This window comes from Haliotis asinina, chromosome 6 (genome assembly GCF_037392515.1).
Source record: "Haliotis asinina isolate JCU_RB_2024 chromosome 6, JCU_Hal_asi_v2, whole genome shotgun sequence".
Classification (NCBI taxonomy): Eukaryota; Metazoa; Mollusca; class Gastropoda; order Lepetellida; family Haliotidae; genus Haliotis; species Haliotis asinina.
Window position 1 is genome coordinate 61,027,164 of NC_090285.1, and position 20,146 is coordinate 61,047,309.

The 20,146-nt window shown below is 39.0% G+C and overlaps 2 protein-coding genes across 2 annotated transcripts; one reads left to right on the forward strand and one right to left on the reverse strand.

Annotated features, from left to right (window-relative positions):
- Positions 1–163: 163 nt before the first annotated feature.
- LOC137288097 (uncharacterized) lies at positions 164–12,122 on the forward strand. Its single transcript, XM_067820475.1, has 7 exons — positions 164–271; positions 2,719–3,183; positions 4,259–4,409; positions 4,973–5,141; positions 5,319–5,486; positions 5,806–6,803; positions 8,824–12,122. The coding sequence occupies exons 2-6, from the start codon at positions 2,765–2,767 to the stop codon at positions 6,786–6,788; spliced, it is 1,890 nt and encodes a 629-aa protein (XP_067676576.1). The 5' UTR covers positions 164–271; positions 2,719–2,764; the 3' UTR covers positions 6,789–6,803; positions 8,824–12,122.
- On the reverse strand, positions 12,085–19,959 carry LOC137288098 (ubiquinone biosynthesis O-methyltransferase, mitochondrial-like). The gene is made up of 5 exons (XM_067820476.1): positions 19,699–19,959; positions 18,315–18,576; positions 16,899–17,141; positions 16,324–16,483; positions 12,085–13,333 (listed from the first exon to the last, which is right to left on the reverse strand). The coding sequence occupies exons 1-5, from the start codon at positions 19,854–19,856 to the stop codon at positions 13,182–13,184; spliced, it is 975 nt and encodes a 324-aa protein (XP_067676577.1). The 5' UTR covers positions 19,857–19,959; the 3' UTR covers positions 12,085–13,181.
- Positions 19,960–20,146: the final 187 nt, after the last annotated feature.

The window sequence follows — 20,146 nt, forward strand, 5'->3', positions numbered from 1 at the left end:
ACAATTTACATCCATGATCGTGTTATGTCAACTATGCCAATCCCGCAAGTAATGGTTTCATAGTATCACAAACGGAATACCTCCATCCTGTGGCTACAACAGGGCTCTTCCGGGGTGCACGCCTCACGTGACCTGTGACGTTTTCCGGGAACCCCCGCTTGCCAACAGAAATGGCGTCCCTGGTTACACAGCAGCGGGTGACACGCCCCCGACAGTGGGTGTCGTTTGACAGGAAAAGAAATGATTGTGCGTCCGTGTCTGGTCAGTCCAGGTAATTTATTGCTTGAGGCAAGAATATGAACGCTTGGATCCGATCATAAGAAGCAAGATGTATTTTTAAAACCTAGAGACCAGTTTACATGTATAAATATCTTTGTGTTGTTGATAATAAACAAGCACAATTAAACCTTAGAAGGAAGGAAGGAAGAAGCTGAATCTACTTTCTGAATTGTTCCTCTGTTTTACATAAGCGACTGGCCAGTGATATTCCATTCACATGCGATTCAGTGATACACACACAGACACTCAGACCACACACACACAAACACACACAGCGAGAGAGAGAGAGAGAGAGAGAGACATACACAGACAGACAGACACACACACACACACACACACATGACAGCTTTTCCTGAAATAGCTGAAATACTGCTGAGTGCAAACGAAATCAATGGCCACAGTGTATCCTTGACACACAGAACACCACATACACCAAGCCTGGTCATCTGGTCATTATATATATCTGAGGGACTCTGTACAGATATAAGAGGTCTCCAAAAAACCTATACTGATTGTAAGGGGCAGTTTCTAGTTACTTTTATTGGTTGTTAACTGCAATGGCATATTGCTTGTAATCAGTCACTGGCTTGTTTAGACTGATTTTTTTCACAGATGAGATACATGAAGCTGGGATCAGATCATGGTGTTAAACAACACTTACACAAGCTTCACCTTCCTCATCTTTCCCTTCATTATCTGGTATTAACAGAAAGTGTGCATTCATTAGTTATGAGTGCATACATTATGGTAGAAACACTATCTTAATGATGCAAACTAAACAAACTGTGCAAGCAACACAGAACACAAAGTGTTCATAATGATCAGGGGTACTGGTAGTCCCTGCCACTGTTCTCAGTGCTATGATGGTCCTATGTTTAAGTATGTTACTTAAAAGGACCTTTGTGCTAACAGATTCCATGATTCTGTTAAGATGTGCAGCATCACTTAGGTTGGCAAAAGTGGTAAAAGCCATTTCATACTGCATTTGACATGTTCCACACACACTCAGGTGATATGCTGTTATGTAACTGAAACACTGCACAATGCAGCATTGGTATCAGTCAATCACTGAATTGGAGTGATACCATCGTTAATACGTAGGTCAGATTGTTTACTTGTAATTGTAAGCGGAAGAAACAGGACCATTACAATATCTTCATGAGATTAGAATGGAAATCTATATCTGAGCTTTAAGATCATTAGGGTTTTCTATCTGAAATATCACATGACTGCACAATGCCATTTAGAACATTTGTGGATTAGTCTCATCAGGCACTTGCTTCTTCTATCACAAGCTGTTTGTGTGCAGTCTCCAGATGATGGAGTGATTATGCAGGTGTGCATGCTGTTGTATCAGTACATCATTAATGATGTATACAGGATGAACAGACTCGACATCTGATCTGTTGGTAGAAACATGCAGGCTCAGGTCTGCTGTATAGATTGGTTGAATTATTGATGGAAGCTCAAGTGTGACTCTCCATGGAGAAGACACACACACTTCCATACACTGATACACTGTTATAAAAGCCAGGTAGGTTGAGATGTTTATAAAGGCCAGGTAGACTGAGATGTTGAGGGATAACACATTCAGGTAGGTTCTTGTTAGCTGATACTGACATTGTTCCTTCATGAGTAAAGCAGTTTGTCTTTGAATTTCATTTGGCTACAGATGCTGTAGAACATAATAATGGCTACAGTGGTTGCCAGAGTGTTCTCTTATTATCTTGAAGACTAATATCTATCCATTAGTTGACATATCATATCCTCACACATCATAGCTCTCACATCACATCACATCACATCACATCACATCACATCTTGTGTGATTCACTGATATCAGGAACATTAAATGGAATGAGGCTTTTCTCTAAATGTTACAGTATGAGCTACTGTGCTGAAAGCAATGTAAAATTTTACCTCTAAAGTTAAGATCATAAAAGTGCTTTAGAATATCCTATGTTTGGATAAATTGCAGTTTTTACCCCCTACTGAAAACCAATTGCTTTGAGACTCCAAACCCTGGATCAGTTCCTGTTTCCTCCTCATAATGTTCTCTGACTAGTTGTGCTGAATATATATTATATTTATGAGTGCCACTGACCACAGCCCCTGTTCACAGTAGCATCCAGCCTGTAATCATTCCCTACAAAGGCAAACATATCAGGGTTCATATTTTTCATACAATGCCCAAGGGCAAAATATCACTTTGCCAATGTGATGTGACATCATGAACAGAGTTATGACCTCTTAATCCTTAAGACACCGATAAAGTGTGTCATTAGTCTCCATTGTTCACCCATGTTTGATAATATTGCTTATCAAAGACTTTTTCTTAGTCACTGATGGCTCGGTGGTTTATGATCTGAGATGGAATTATACTGTTTATAGTTTAACCTAAAACTTATATTTTCCCTTTTTTGTTTCTTTTGTGTGTAGATAAAAGTGGTTCCAGTTGGTTGTGGAATCAATTAACCTGGTTGTCATGACGAAGAAGAACAAACAGAATAAGTACCAGACCTCGGGCGCTAGCAAAGTGCGAGTGCTTGAGGATCATCCACTGAAACATGGAGGGGGAATCTGTCCTACCAATCTTAAGGAACAGAAAGAACGCTTTCTCAGACATGGTAAGACCCCGGACTTCCATCACACGGACAGCTCTGAGGCTGTTCAGGAACTGACCACCAAGTCAAAAGGCCAGATTCGGTTTGATCTTTTGTCAGAAGCAGAATATGTCCTGGAAACTGTGAGGAAGAAATTTGGAGGGGGAGAGAATTTTCTGGCTCAGGCTTATGGCAAAAGGTTAACTCGAATTGAAGCATCTGAAATTGTGACATCTTACCTGGAGGAAAATCTTCTGAATGATGCCCTCACCCTGATCTGGTGCAACGACCTTCCATGCAGGTATTTGATGTTTAAATACACCATGCCTTTTAAAAATTGTCAGACAATTGGTATATTACATTTAGTTAATACTTCCTCAGTAAAGTACATTATAGTATATTTTGCGGGGAGATGAGTCCTGTCTTGGAATTGAGGACGCCTAATAACCATCATACAAGGTCAGTATCTAAAGCACTCAGTCACTGCATGTCTCATAAAATGGTAGCCTCATAATGGCTGTCAATATCACATCCTTTGTGTATCCCTCTGACAAGAGTAGTATTAGTGCAATGCGGCTTTTATAATGTAGTCAAGTCATGTATGTTATATATAGAATTAATGTAACTTCCTCAGTAAAGTACAGATTCTACTACTGTTTTGGGTGGTGTGGGGCTTGAACACCAGAATCTGTACTTCTGAGGCAATACTTCTGCAATCCTTAGATATATAACATATGTTAAGTGACGTTTGGTGTACTGCCCTATCATGCTGGTAGTGACTGAGTGAGTGAGTTTAGTTTTACGCATCTCCTGGATGTGACACTGAATCAAAGATTTTACCGAATACTCCTTGTTTGTTCTGTACTGTGTAGCAGCAATGTTCAAACTTTCCATCCATGTCCAGTAGCCATGATGTATCTGAAATGCTGTTGATAACCATCAACCACTCCTTATCAGAACTTTCTAATGCCCCACCCACCCCACCCCACCTCACTCTCTCTCTCTGTCGCTGTCTGTCTCTCTCTCTCTCTCTCACACACACACACACACACACACACACACACACACACACACACACACACACACACACACACACACACACACACACACACACACACACACACACACACACACACACACACACACACACACACACACACACACACACACACACACACAAAAGAACATTACACGCCTAAACATTAACTGACAATTTTAGGGGAATCAAATACAATTTTTTTTAATTATTTTGATTTATTCACCTCAGTCTTAATTGCAACTCATCTCTCCTTTTCAATAAAGCTGTTCCCACAGCCCTTTCCTTTCCTGCTATTATAGACACTTGTGATCCCATGATGTTGATGTGTCTGTTTCAGTGCCCGAATGGTGTGGCAAGGTCCCCTGCTCAAGTGTAATCGCCCAGAGGCAAGGAAGTACTCACTGTGGCTCAATGGCTCGTTGGAGAACCCCTATGTTCGAGAACAAGGAATTGGTTGTCTCATGGACCATGAAGTCGGCACACATTTTGTATCCTTCATATTTTTATAAACCTGATGATTTCACCTGTTTTGACCATGCGGTAACTGCTGAAGTGTATGAGTTGTCAGGTACTATTTATTTCTATTTGTTTCAAATATGTTTGTGTTCCCACACTGTAAATTGCTGACAGATAATATCATAAGTGAAATCAGGAATATGGAATAATTTAAATATTTTATCATTGTGAAGAACAAATATTTTTAGGATTATCAAGTGTGTCAGTTTTGCAGTTATAATGGTGGTCTCAATTAATACCAGAGGAAGAGAAATGTTGTTTGTTTGGTGCATCCATCCATATCTCAACTACTTTGGGAAAATACATAGAACATCACAGTTAACAGAAACTGAAATAATACTTTTTGATTTAGTGTTTGTCCAACATTTTAAAGACTCACCATTCCAAGTTTGCCTTCTTGGAGTAAATTGAATCCTTTCTTGAATGATTTGATCATACATTGCATCACTGAAGGCTATTTAGATTGTTTTTATAAAAACATATCCTGCAGATGTATGCTAAACCAGTTCTGTGAACATTTGCTTAACTGGCTAAGTTCCGAATGTACAATGATGGCCTTCAGCCATGGTTCTCAGACAGGAAGAGGTTTGGTCTGCGTGGGATGAGCTCATTTGAGGGCATGTGCACTGAAGAAGGTCTGGCTGCCATTCATACAGCACTTCGAGCCAACAGCAACTTCCTGTTTCTGCCTGCTCTTGTGTACTGTGAGTGCCAAATGGACCATTTTATTTTTGTTGAAATGCATCCCCTCCCCACATTAGAAAAAAACCCCAACAAATTGTTTGTTCTTTGTTTGGTCTTACCTGTCCATTCATTTGACTATATTTTTGTTCTTTCCCTGGAACCCATTAAGGATTAATCATACTTCTGTTTGGTTACAGATACAGCATGCAAGTCAGCAGAGATGACCTTCAAACAATTATTTGATCATCTTGGTCGCTACATCTCTAACCGTGAACAGCGTTGGAAACATGTGATGCGTGTAAAGCGTGGCCTGTTAGACCCAAATGACCTGGGAGGATATGGCAAGGATCAGTGTTACTTTGAAGGTAGGAAACTGAACCTAGTTCCACACTACATAGGTTCAAGGTCATGAATTGGAGGGGTGCCGCGCAGAAAATTAAGATCATGAGCTATGAATCTTTCCATAAGACAAGGTTGTTGAGAATTTCATAGTGAAGTAAAGTCAATGTCATAAAAATGGTTTAATGAATATTTTAAAAGAAAAATTATGTGTAATTTTAATTTTGTGTGAAGGTCCCACGTGATGTGTTTGTGCATCAATTTGTTCACTGCTTCAGGGCAGCAGATGATGCTTGAACTAATGTGTCCCAGACCCAAAAATATGTTGTCCCTGCTTTTTCCCAGGTGCTGTGCGGATTCTGCGGAGTGTTGATGCTATTGACTTCCACTTGCTGATGAGCGGTAAAATCTGTATAGATGAAATTCCTCGCATTAAAAGAATTGCAAGAATGGATTGTGTAAGAATTCCTTGTTTCATGAAAAATGTAGACTTGTACAAACGCAAGCTGCATCACATGGCTGAAGTGAATGGCCTTCACATCGAACATCCAAAAGTGACTCCTCCACTTGCCTACATCAAGCGTCTCAAACAGAGACAAAGTCGGGTTGGTGTTGCTGGATCCTCCAGTGGGACCAGGCGCAAGGTGAGGAAACGGTTTAAGAAGAAAAAGTCCTCTGGTAGATTGACTAACACTAAAAGGTATGAGGTTAAAATATTTTTACCCCCTGTAGGCAGTCAGACTGGAAAGGAAGAAAGCAAAAACCACATAAGTGGCAACAACATGGAGTGCAATAGAACTAATATGTTAGATAGATGTGGTCCACAAACAACAAAACTGTTGGGAACTGATCGGCAGTTGGAGATGTCTCCATCCAGTCCAGCCGGATCATCATGTGATAGTAGAGTTTCGTCTAGCCTGTCTGATACACAGCTGTTGAGAGGGTTACCTCCCTTTCCTTATCGAGTACCCCTACCGCCTATCAACTCACCAAGACAAGATGAGGCAGACATACAGATTCAAAATGACAGGGCTATAAACCACATAAGTGATACAGATGTACAAAGTCAAGATGGCACCAGGAAGCACCAGGGAGATGTTGATGAAGCAAGTGTGACAATCCAGCAGAAGACAGAGCCCAGTTCCTCAACATCTCAGACATCAGAAGATCTTCAGCTCAACAGCTCCGTGTTCCCAGATGTGTCCTTCACCAATTCCGCCACCAAAATCAACATCCAAGGTCTTCACATTGAGGATCACTTTGCCAGCTCTTCTGATGGAGTGACATCCAACGATGATGATGGATCTGACGATGATGAGATATACTAACAACATTAGCATCATGTAAGAGGTTGCATGTGTAAGATTCCACTGCACTACTTAATTCACTGCCCACTGTTCCATATGCACGACTTACATAGATAGGCTTTAAATAATCAGTATTTACTCACTAATCCTACTCAACTCATTCCTGAGTAGTTTAAAGTGGATAAGACACTGTTGATTCTAGGAATTCTATAATACATGTTCAGTATTAATAAATTTATCAAATATACTAATACCATGTAAATTTCTTTTTTGGTGACATACTTATCAAAATGACATTTTCATATGGACAGAGGTAATTCATATCTACAGTCATGATAATCTTGCTTTTCAAAATTTGATCAATTATTGCTTTAAAGTCTGGCTTCAGGCTTTAGGAGCACTGTTCTGGTATCCACACAAAACTATTGTAAAAACACACCCTTGTCCATTTTTTTTTATAACCAAATACAAAGTCTTCATTTACTCTGCTATATCTTGATGCCTATTGTTGGTCTTCAGAGTTGGCAATCGTTTAAAAGGACTCCTAAAAATACTTTTTCAGTGCATGTGTAACAATCTCTTCACATGAAAGATGAAGTTTTATCTTTCCTAAACCATTGTGAAAGTTAAAAAGGTTCCATCTTTGATATCTCCAGGGTATACGTTCCACTCAGTCTCCGCTACACCCTGGATGCATCTATGGGTCAGCCCCATGAATTTATTACCTCCCTTTGCTGGCTTTTTATCTGATCAGATGTCTACGGTGGGATGTTGAGCGTAACAATTACAACTCATTTTCAATTCTTAAATTATCTAACCACTTAAACTTGGCAACACAAACCATGCAAAGGTTCTCTGAAAAGCATAGAATAAGTTTTTGCATGTATTGTTTTAAAGTTTTGGATTTGTCAATTTGTCTGTATGATTTCCTTCAAATGTGAGTCGTACTGCAAACAAATCGCAACTGCGACTGCTATCTTTCTTAACACTGTCAACCTCAGTTGTAATGGTGGCTTATCTGACTGGCTACAGTGAAAAAGAGGAGCAAACAAAGGGAGGTAATGAAATTATTGGGCTGAGCCGTAGATGTATCCAGGGTATAGTGGAGACTTATTGGAAAGTATACCCTGAAGACATCGAGGATGAAAGGGTACATGCACAGCCTGAAAGAAATGAAACATTAGAAACTAGTAATGTAGCCATAGAGTTTTATTGCTATTGTCATTAAACAATTTTGTCATGTGACAATCGATGTGTCCTGGTTGGTCTTAAGGGTACTCAGGTCCAACCTGCCTGACAGCCTGAGCTACCCTCCCTGCTCAGGACATTTCAGAGAAGACTGCACTGTTGACTGATTAATACTAATCACTTAGTTAGCTCTAATGAAACATGGAAATGCACAAATCGAACAACTTCAAACTGTGCCTAAAGCCATCACTAACAATGTGTAAGATCACACAGAATGTGATTTTTGTGCATGAGGGTGCAGGGTATTTTATTAAGTGGTTGACTAAACTCCTGCTAATATATATAGTGAAATTCAATTAACATGTCTTCAACCATGTAAATATACACTATCACAGACTTTCTGTGTTCAGCAGACCTGACTGAAAACTCAAATAATGTTAAAGTGTCATTTATTCAACTCATCATAGTTCAGCTAACCAATCAACTGCAGTCAGGTCCTATTGCGCGGAACGAGTCATATGTTTCAGGGTGGGATATATCTGTGGGTATCAAGGGAGGGTCACCAACAATTGTGACATGGAAGATTAGTTGGTTTGCTGTTTTAAATGCCACACTCAGCAATATTCGGGCTGTATGGCAGCTGCCAAAAGATTAATACTTATATCTAGAGGAGAAATCAAGTGAGAAAGGGGAAAGTCATCCAAGTACACAAGCACTAGGAGGGGGGGAGTGAGGAGTAATTATTTTAGTGCTTCAAAAACTTCCCACCTATCTACAGCTGTAATAAATAACTTGTTCCTACTTGAAACTTGAAACATGCCCCCACCTGCTTGGGAGCAACATCTCATTGTATTTTCTCTTGTTGCAGGTGTGTCTATGCTGGCCATTCAAGTTTCTGAGCAACTAGGGACAGGTGTGAGAATTTAAGAAATATTTTATCAAGGATACTTGTCAGAGTATGGTCTCAGTGAAAAGTACAACCAGTACTCTGAAAGGTCATGCACTGCATGACGTACAAGGAAAATGTTTTACTACTGGAGTTTGTTCATGTTTGCATTTCAACATGAATTAAGCTCAAAATCTGGAAGAATATTTTGCTATCAATTATATCTATGTTTATATATGATTTTTTTGGAAAGCTCATAGGGTAATTTTTCTCTTTTTATACATTTCCGTGTGATGTTTGTTTTTGACTACTTTTTGTTATAGATATGCCAAAGATGCTTCATAAGCAATTGGTTCTGAGCATTTCATATCACTGATCACATAACATGTGAAATCGGTGTACTGGGTAATCAGTTGTTAGGACGACAGCTACTGGATTCCTTACTCTCACCTCAGTTTTACAGGGGCTAGGAGTTGGTTCTGATTTGATGTGGACATATTCATTGGAGTGAATGCATCTGGTGTGACAAAAACTGATGAATGTGTTTGGCGTGATTGACTTAATGAATTTTATTGGTTCATACCATCACAATGAACTGTGTCTGCATTTGAAAGCCAAAACTTTAGCCAATAGTCATTTTTCATTGGTTAATTGTATATGCATAATGTTTACCTAATGAAATATATGTATATTTGTTAAGTTATTTATTTCTTTATATCGTTTTCCTCCAGTTCTGCCAGTGAAGTATATTTCACCATGTCTAAATAATATTAAGTCACACTTTCACAAGCTGCAAAGTTACATGTGATATGGTCATACAATTCACACTCTTTTTCAACTGGCAAACTGGTAGAGACAGAAAGACGATGCACAGTCTCTCTCATTATGATTACACGATGCCATTTAGAAATCAACGTCTCTCCCATTATTTTCCATTTCCTTCTAAGAATATGAAAGTGTACAGTATATTTGGTTGATAATGTGATTATCATTGATCACATTGACTAGGTATATACAAATTTTGTAGCTGTTCTGTGGCACAGGTTTAGTACCATTTCTAATACTTTTTCACATCAGATTACTGTGCTTATGTAGAGGGGCATGCAGTGCTTCTTTACCAATTACTTGTTATGTATTGGGAATATCTTAGACATTTGGTGAAGGAGATCAATGCCATTTCCAAAAGTTGATTTTAATGTAATATTACAGTGGAAGCTCTCTTAACTGATACCCCTCCAATCTGGCATGCATGCAATATCGGCACTAGAATTTGGTGCCAGCGGGAGCTAGTTAACTGATGATCATTTACATGCACTCTAAACCAATGTCAGTATATTCCGTAATTCGCCACAGACTGCTCAATTGACTGTATGTAATTAATGCTCTCAAAATCGGCATGTGGTATCTTGGCACTCATGTTGATTGGCTGAAGAGTATTAAGAACACTGTGGATTACCATGTGCATTAAGCCAGTGCAGGAAAGATAGCCAATCACAGTGTCCGGGATGGGTTAAAAAAAGCTCTTAGCTTCTTGAAAATAAACTTAGTAAGGAAGTGGAGGACGGACTAGATTTTGGTAGGACCAGCAAAACAATTCGACCAGTCAGTCCTGTGGACAGGGAAGATTTATATACATCTTTCCTGCACTGGTGAAGCTCATTGATGTTTCCTGATTTAAAGGGGTATGGATAAGGATTAGGCAAATTGATGTATTACTTGTTTTATTAATTGTCGTGTCACAATTTGTCAGTAGCTCACTTTGTCAAGCAAGCTAGACTAGAATTAAGTGTTGAACAGAAAATACAGCTGATAAGGTTGAAAAGGGAAAAGTTCTCTAAACCAGTATACCCTCAATGCAGGGATTATTGCTGGTCCCAACAAATGATGGTTAGAGGGCTTCCACTGTATAATAAAACAGAAGAGTAGTCCTTAGTCCTTTTCTAGGCATATATACTACGCAAATGAAGTTAAAGGACAACAGATTCATTCATATCACTATAGTTAATGTCCTGGCATATAGAAAAACTAGTCATGTGAAAAATCTCTTGTGAACTTCTTTGAGTGTTATGTTTGATGGTTGTGAAAGTTGAAGGTTTTGCGGCCAAGTATGGACTAGGTACTCATGAACCCTGGTAGTGAGTGCGATGTAACGCTGGTCACCTATGATCTCTTATGAACAAGAAGTGTTGTGAATCGAAAGCCAACTCCATTATTGATTACTGGAGGACTTGTGGGGAACGATTATTGATTATAATTGAAATATATACATTTTTAATGTAATCACCAATTTAAGGGGTTCCCCCAGTTTTTTCTAATTAAAGTATTGCTGGTCACCTGGGATCTCTTAATAACAAGAAGTTTCAATTTGCTTGGATTGTTTCTTACATGTATTAATTACAGTGGTATTTTTCATAATATCTTTTCATATTTTTTTTGTTGGTTTAGGTCATGTAATCAAGTGTTTCTTTCAACTAACTGATTCACATTTTATTCCATTCAAAGCTATTTTATTGCTGAATAATTTCCACTGGTAAATGTGAGATTATGTAAACTAAAGACTCATGACAAAACTTTATGAAACATTGACAGATATGACAGTATAACTGTAATAATTATGATAACTGTTAAGACAAAGAAATCAGCATGACAAATTCGAAGGTCGAGGTGCTCATCTTACTTCCACACAATCATTGCTACATCTGTCATATCTATCAGTGATCCATCACTGTGAGACTCTGGAATCAGATCCTGCATAGATCCCTTTCATCAGAAAATCTTCAGCTTCAGGCAGTAAGGTCAGAGAACTTTTAACTCCAATGCCCCATGATTGTGAAATGACTTTCCTCTTCAAGTGATCCAAATTTTCTACCCCTAACAATACTGCCATGTATTGCCTTGATGTACATTGCAAGTACACATTACTAAATGTATTCACCAACTGACTAAATTAACTACCTCTTGCAAAGATACATATCTTAATTTTGGAAAATAACATCTGATGAGGTATGTGCCATACCTAACTGTTTGTGTTTATGGTCATGCTCCAATTCTTTATCTTTTTTCATAGGTTTTTAAATTAGATGTTATTTATGTCATATCTCAAAATAAAACATTCTTTTGCTTTTCAGAGTTACAGATTGCTTGTGATGCATGAGTAATTACATATTAGTGAATATTTATTATGTCATTTTGTGATAAACAGTGTAATTTCACTGACTTGGAACAACCTGTGCCAAACTTGGAATTTACCCATTTTTATAAGAATAAACTTTTGTAATGAACTGGTGTTGTTATGGCTTCTTATTCCTTTCTCAGCATTAGAAAGGGGGTGTTGGTGTTGGTGTCAGTGTCAGTAGTATTTGTGGATATATCTGGGTTCACAGCACTCCCAGGTGTAATGTCTGCTGGTTAACGAGTTGTCCATCATACAGAGAAATATGTACAGTTAAACCTGCCAACACTGCTACACAGTCAAAACTGGCATAACATTTTAGTCCCGCCATGTTAAAACAAAATTATGTATTGTACCTAACACAGAAGAGATGATCTGAACAACCTTATTTACTCCCAACTCCTACTGGTCGATGCATAAAACTGCAGATTTATTAACCTTTATGACTAAACAGGAAAATATATGGTCAGTTATCAACACTTCGCTTGTCTTGTGATAAATGAATCAAAACAAATTATTAGCAGTGGTCACTCAAGACTATATAACTTTCTTCCATGTTTATAACATGTGTTGGCATGTGGTTTTGTGTACAGCTACCAGTTGACAAATATGGTGAGGTTAAGCAATGTTTAAATGTGGAAAGTACTTAGGCAGCTTATTTAAGCAGAGTTTCTAGGGCTCTAGTTCTGGATGTAATGCAGCACATGTGGTGAATCATTCGGCAAGTGACTTGGTTGGAAATATGTCAACATTATGCCACCAGTGAATGGGTAGCAAATAGGAATATGTGCTGTGCAACTGATTACATTATCATGAACCCAGGACTTGACATTTAGAAACACTTCAGTGTGCAAAGAATAGTATAAAAATAAACAAATACAAGACAAACTTCCAAAACAAAATATGAACACAATCTTTATGTAACATATTTGGCATTCCTGCTTCTACACATTGTGGTTGTACACAATATATAATCAACTTTCAACATCTTCATCAAGACCATGTCTTCAGATCACACATCTTTAATAATCTCTGCATAACACACTATCTTTGGCGCATATCCTATCCCAGGTAACATTATATAACAAAATGGAAATGCACACATGGCTGACACCTCGTACTCCAGGCAACAAGGTGACCAGGTAACTAGACACACATATTTTGGAGGCTATATCGTGTCCTGAGGGTTATTCTTGTCCGTGTGAATGTCTGCTCTCACTGCATGTATGGCATAGTTGATGCTGGTGTCCTTCATCCAAGACCATCTCTTAGTCAGTGGATTGTACATCATTCCATGAAGGAGTCGTGTAGTCATGTCATCTGTAGATGAAATCAATTCATATCACATAAGGATAATTTGTTACATTTATGTGGTCAGTACACCAGGTAGCATCGCTTCCCTTTACCTACATGCCCATTTAAATTTTTTTGAAATGGCATTTCATGTACCGCTCTCAAAATGTAATAACCATCTGTGACAGATACACATAGCAATGTGACAGCAATGATTTGTTTGATTGGCATTTAGAGGTTAGTGATTAACAAAATGGGTGACATAGTTCTATTAAAACGCGACATTATGGGGAAAGTGTGGATTCAAAACGTATCTAGTTGATACTGACAACTAGGGGACATAACCCTTCACAACATGCCAGAGAAACTTTTAAGAATGTTGATGAATAGGCTGAGACTTTCCGTACTTTGCCAGCATGAGATTGGTCACTGGACTGGATTATGTCAGGAAAGGACATGTGGAGAAGAGAATGATCTTGAGCTGGAGGAACTGCACCATAACGGGGAGACAAAACAAATGTTCACAGACAAGCAAGTATCACTGCTAGTCTTGGCTGATGTAGCATATCCTCTGAAACCATGGCTTATAACAGTGTATGAAACTCCTGAAAAAGCCAGGATTATCTAGACCAGTCACATTTTGTGTTAGATAAATGCATAGATTGATCTGTGGAAGTTTTGGTTTGACTGATCATGAACTATACAGACGTCCTCAAGCTACCACAATTGTAAATTATTTTTTAAATATTTCACATTGTCAAAGGCATAGTCTAATATATGCTCTCTGAAAATGTATTGGCCCACAGGGCTGGCCATAAAATAAAGTTGTAAGTCCACCGTCTATGTAGCAGGCAGCGGGCTGCCAGGTAGACACTATTTTATACACTGCTTATAACGGTATATTGGGGCGGTGGGATGACCTCCCTGTTTAAGTGTTTGCTCAACACACTGGTAAGGTCAATTTCTGGTGTCCCTGACATTATATTTCTGGAATATTGCTAAACTCATACACACTTATTGACTCTAAAAGTATATACACACACAGCCAACCTTTAACACTTCCAACTACAGATTTAGTGGAATGTGAAAGACCTTTGAAAAAACGTTTGATTTTTTTAAAGTAGATCATAATCATGGGAAAATAATTAAGTAATTTTCTGAATAAAATTGATATTTTATACTTATTCTGACTCATGCTTATTGCTTGTCTCCTCTTCCCTGGCAAAGGTAGTGGAACACCTGCAATCCCTTGAAGTTCCCTTCTAAAAGAAGCGGATGTAAAATACACTCACCCACGTATAGCTACCCCTTTCCCGCGCAACCGGTCATGTGACCTGCCATGCTCTTCACTCTCTCCTTGTACATCGCCCGACATGAGAATTAAGTAATTCAGCGTGTCTGTGCGGGGCAGCTGGGAGGGCATTTGTCATGAGTCAGGATAAGTATAAAATATCAATTTTATTCAGAAAATTACATATTTTTCCATAGCCTGACTCATGCTTATTGCTTACAGAATCTGACAGAAACGGCAGTGGGTCAGGCCACGCTGGATTCTGCTGGCTGTCAAAATTACGTCCAATAATTTCCCCCCATTGGGAACTTGTAACGGGGATAATTCTGGTGACATCGAAAGTAACTAGCATCCTGCTAGTTTCTTATGCACTTCAATGTCAAGATCTAGCAATCAAGACTAGTTGTGACCCCTCTTCATGTACAAGTATCTTCATTACGAGTACAGGGTCCTAATCACTCATGCTAGTCTGTTTAAGACGTGCGCATGGACTTTCCACCATTATACCCTGCAGAGTGTCTGGCTTCCACAAGTTACTTGATAAATTGGTGAGTGAACCCAGCGCCTTCAAGGAGCCGCTGTCATAAACGTAGTAGTATGCATCTTCATCTGATCATATCCTGAGGTGACGTGAGCAGATCGAGTATACATTATCATTGACATAGTTATAATGGAGAGAGTAGAACTTGTTCTAATCATCGGCTTGAACTTTGACCCACCGATCTTGGGACAGCGATGTATCTCAACGTACCGATGAATCAAATCCCGAGGAGTTAGATTCTCAAGTCATCTGAGCTGAGTTAGTAGCCTGATAGTGAAGTCCAACTGTAGACTGAGTTAACTTCTCCCATGATGAGCTTGTATGCCGTGAAGATGTGTCATTCTGAGACTAAGTCTCAGTTGATGAAATATGTGTTAGAAAAAGGCACAAAAATCACAAATTTATATAATAATAATAAACATATACAAATCAAAAACTGCATACAACACAAATTTAGTTAGAAAAAACCAAAAGAATGAAAACCTTATCATTGTATACGGGACCCCAGGTGCCTCCAGCCACCCTCATTGGACGACAGGAAGAGTGAAGAGCATGGCAGGTCACATGACCGGTTGCGTGGAAAAGGGGAGGCTATACGTGGGTGAGTGTATTTTATGTCCGCTTCTTTTAGAAGGGAACTTCAGGTGATTTCAGGTGTTCGCCAGGGCAGAGGAGATAAGCAATAAGCATGAGTCAGGATAAGGAGTGAGTCAGTGAGTTTAGTTTTACGCCGCACTCAGCAATATTCCAGCTATATGGCGGCGGTCTGTGAATAATCGAGTCTGGACCAGACAATCAAGTGACCAACAACATGAGGATCAATCTGCGCAATTGGGAACCCATGACATGTGTCAACCAAGTCAGCGAGCCCGACCACCCGATCCCGTTAGTCGCCTCTTACGACAAGCATAGTCGCCTTTTATGGCAAGCATGGGTTGCTGAAGGCCTATTCTACCCCGGGACCTTCACGGGTCCAGGATAAGGAAACATTTAAAGTATCTCTATTCTTATGATAAGTTATTTCATCAGTGCTCATATATGTTATCTGGATAATTTTGTGGAATTATTTGGTGCTACTTACGTAATACTAGATGCACTTGCCACCATAAGTAAATTTACCTATGTAACTTGTAATTTGTAAGTATAAATTCACGTATGAGTAAATGTGTCCAATGTGAAACTCACTCTGGGTTAGCATAAACTGCAGGTCCTGGGGATCGATGAACTTGTTCCAGTCATGTGTTCCTGGAGACACCAACCTAAATAGCCTTTCGGCGGCCATCACGCCAACAATGTAGGAGATGTAAGTTTTATTCAGGGTTGTTATGAAAAGCGAACCTCCCGGCTGAAACATGATGAATTTGTTAACAATAAATATGCACTGGTGCCTCGTCAGTTTGAGTGATTCACAAAAATCTCCTAATTCACAAAACTGTCCACACAATTCACTAGCTTTGTCAATTTCTTTTTGATGAGTGTGTAAAATGGTCAACAACCTATCCAGGTACCACATGCAGGACATTGCCTTGATCTGTTAAGAGCCAATATTAAAGCCCTTAATTTGGCAGGAAATGACAGGAAAATTTCCCAATTTGAATTACAAACATTCCCTTTTCTCATAATTTAAAAAATGTGCATAAAACAAAGTGTTTGAACAATATTACATCACAGATGTTTCCTAATTTGCCAACCAAAGGGACTCACTTGAGAATCCCAGGTAAATCTCTGAACATGGTATTGTTACCCACAACACAGCCTACCTTGACAAGTTTGCAGCAGGAGGAGAGAAAAGCAGGGGCATCTGCAACATGCTCCACTACCTCAGAAGCTACAACAGCATCCATCTTGCCTTCCTCTGTATCAACTAGGTCTTCCACGGTTGCATGTATATACTTCACGTTAGGGGCTATGGACGGGTCGTGCATGATATGTGCCTGGGCTATTTTGATATTGTCCTCAGATGCTTCCACACCTATGACAAAAGCTCCAAGTCTTGCCAGAGGCTGAATTAGATGGAAGTGTCTTTGACTGAGGGTGTCAAAAGATGTATCTGTAACTACTTCTGAATAGTCTGTTTGATTGGCATTTTAGAAATGGATGAATAATACGAAAACTGTTACAATTTATGGATAACAACTCTTTATTTATCATGAGGCAATGTTTCGGTACAGTCTAAGCAAACTTAGTCTCACTCCACCACTGTGTCTAACAAAACCTATTAGAAGGCCGCATCAGGTAACCTTTGAGTGACTTATAACCGTCCAATCAAACTCAAGACGGTTAAATAGATTTAACTAATCAAACAACGGCTACTATTTAGGGATTGGAGGGACTTTTAAAATATTCAGGCTACCGACACAGATCTCTCCACTAACAAAAATCTGTATATAACAGAGTTATTTGACCAGCTGTATATACGCTTTGGGAGTTGTATTGACATGGATACCATTTGCTAATATTTCTGCAAGATGGCATCCTTGACTATTGCCAAAAACACTATTTTCAGGGACTGTTTACTCACCGTTGTCATGGTTGTAATGTGTGCCATGTGCATCACCTGGAAGTGATCGTACGCTAAACAGCATTCGGAATCGTTCGGGTACGAACCTTTTCAAGATAAAAAGTTCACAAGGTATGTGTGAATGTCCACTTTCGCGATTTGGTAAACTGTGTTCTGATTGGTTAATCTCAAAGGTTACCTGACGTGACCTCTCATAAGGTTTCGTTAGACTCGGTGGTGGAGTGTAACGAAAAGCACTGAGGATAAGTTTACTTAGACTGTGTTTCGGTATGTCTTCTTGCACTGTTGTGAAGGAAGAGAGGCTATAAGAAGCCATACTAAAACATTGCATCATAATAAACGAAGATGCTGTTATCCATATATTTCAGTTTTCTTACACTTCTGAATAGAGATGCCACTACCATTAAGAATATGAAACAGTAGTTTCATGAAATATTCCAGTTGTGTTCTCAATGTTGCCATTATTGGTTTGTATCTTTATACAACCTATAACAGGAGATCAACACCAATACAAGTTCTGAGTATGCTAATTATGCTTGGGTTGAAACCAACTTTATAAATATAACAGGAACTTTGACAACATAACTGATCCTACACTACCGAAAAATAACCTCAATATTTTCCTAAAAAGTATTTTGGTGATGGGTGAACAAACCTCAGCAAGAATTCCCCCTCCACTGCCAACATCAACAATCGTGCAGCCAGCCAGAGGTTTTGCAGTGGGATCACCATTTCTCTTCATTAAAGCATCTCGTATGAGGGGCACTCTCAGTTCATTCATGGTGTGCAAGGCCTCAAACTCGCCACTTTCATCCCACCACAGCTGTGAAAGTGCAGAAAATTTCTCCACTTCCTCTTCATCAATGGTTGTTTGAGCCTTTACTCTGCGAGGTTTCTCTGTTTGGTGTTGATTCAGTCTGAAAAACACATACCATAATGTTTTGCATAAAATTCAAGCACAGAATTTCTGTTCCTGTTTTATTAGACCTCCCATCTTAAACCAAGGACACATATTGATGTGATACACTAACAAATATACAGACATTCACTGAATCTGAAAAAGCAAAAATCTGCTTTATTTCCCCCTTAATAAAAAAAACTATATGAATGTCTGTGAAGTCTGGTATCTGATTCATGATCTAAAACATCTCCTTGTCTTAACTTTGGGAAATGATATTCAACCGTTTCAGTGGTAATATCAGTAAGCAAAGTCAAATGCAAGAGTTTTTGAGTAGGTTTTAATTCACATGCACTTCCTGGAAATAGTTCCATACATACCCCCAGTCTACTTTATACGTCACTTCTGCATTCCTGTCTTACATTCTTACATGAGTGGGTATGAAGGATAAGACTGCCTTACGAGGGGCAGTGTGTGTTTGCATGTGTGTGTGTGTTTGTGAGAGAAAGAAAGAAAGAGAAAGAGTGAGAGAAAGAGAGAGAGACGTGGGTAGGTGGGTGGGCGTGCATGTGTTATACCATAACTTGTAATGTATTTGTTTAGGCAGTCTCAACATTGGAGGAATGTAGGGGTATTATGCAGTTAGGTAGTATGTCCACATCAGTGACTGTGTGTACTTGGGGGTTGTTTGTGCCACTGTATAATGGTTGTTACAGTATGTATGATTACCACACTGAATATTATCATGTTTCTTATCTTTATTTTACTGTATCTCATAGGCCTAAAGAGGCTGGACCTCATGAATGAGTGAGTTTAGTTTTACACCGCACTCAACAATATTCCAGCTATATGGCAGCGGTTTGTAGATAATAGAGTCTGCACCAGACAATCTTGTAAAGAACAGCGTGAGCATCGATCTGCACAAATGGGAACCGATGACATGTGTCAATCAAGTCAGTGAGCCTAACCACCCAATACTGCTAGTCACCTCTTACGACAAGCATCATCATCATTATCATCATCATCATCATCCAACTTCATAATAGGGGATATACGAAATAGGTTGATTCTCGAAACACATTGACATCACAGAAAGCATTTTTCGGAACTAATTGAAACGAAACCATGGAGGAGTGTTTACCTGGCCTTGGACGTTGAAGTAAATCTTACTGACACCGATACAGGCGATTGGCCGTGTGCATGTGCTTGTCCAAAAAATAAGGGCATGTTCTTTAGGTAAAGCTTACGTGAGTATTTTATTGTACCCAAAAATTTCTGACAAGCTTTACATAAAGACATGACGATGTTCCCATTCAAGGTATTGATGCAAACGACTGTCGAAAGCGGAGTAACGACGACTGTCTTGCAGACGAAATTTACGGAAGTGAACTAAAACCGGAAACTTATAATTTTGTACTTTCCAGTACACTATTATCACTTTCACGCTCTGGTATGATTGCGATCCTATTCTCTAATGTATACAACCGCAACAAAGATACTAGAATAATAGAAGCATATAAATTAATATGTTTTCTTTCTAGCAGAATGACATTGTTGCCATATATCTTCACCCGATTGAACTGTTGATG

Coding starts and splice junctions, on each gene's coding strand:
- LOC137288097 (XM_067820475.1), top strand. CDS start 2,765: ATGACGAAGAAGAACAAACAGAATAAGTACCAGACCTCGGGCGCTAGC. Junction 4,410..4,972: donor ATGAAGTCGGCACACATTTT/GTATCCTTCATA, acceptor TAACTGGCTAAG/TTCCGAATGTACAATGATGG. Junction 5,142..5,318: donor TCTGCCTGCTCTTGTGTACT/GTGAGTGCCAAA, acceptor GTTTGGTTACAG/ATACAGCATGCAAGTCAGCA.
- LOC137288098 (XM_067820476.1), bottom strand. CDS start 19,856: ATGTCTTTATGTAAAGCTTGTCAGAAATTTTTGGGTACAATAAAATAC. Junction 18,577..19,698: donor ACTTCAACGTCCAAGGCCAG/GTAAACACTCCT, acceptor TGTGTTTTTCAG/ACTGAATCAACACCAAACAG. Junction 13,334..16,323: donor GCAGTTTATGCTAACCCAGA/GTGAGTTTCACA, acceptor TTTCATCTACAG/ATGACATGACTACACGACTC.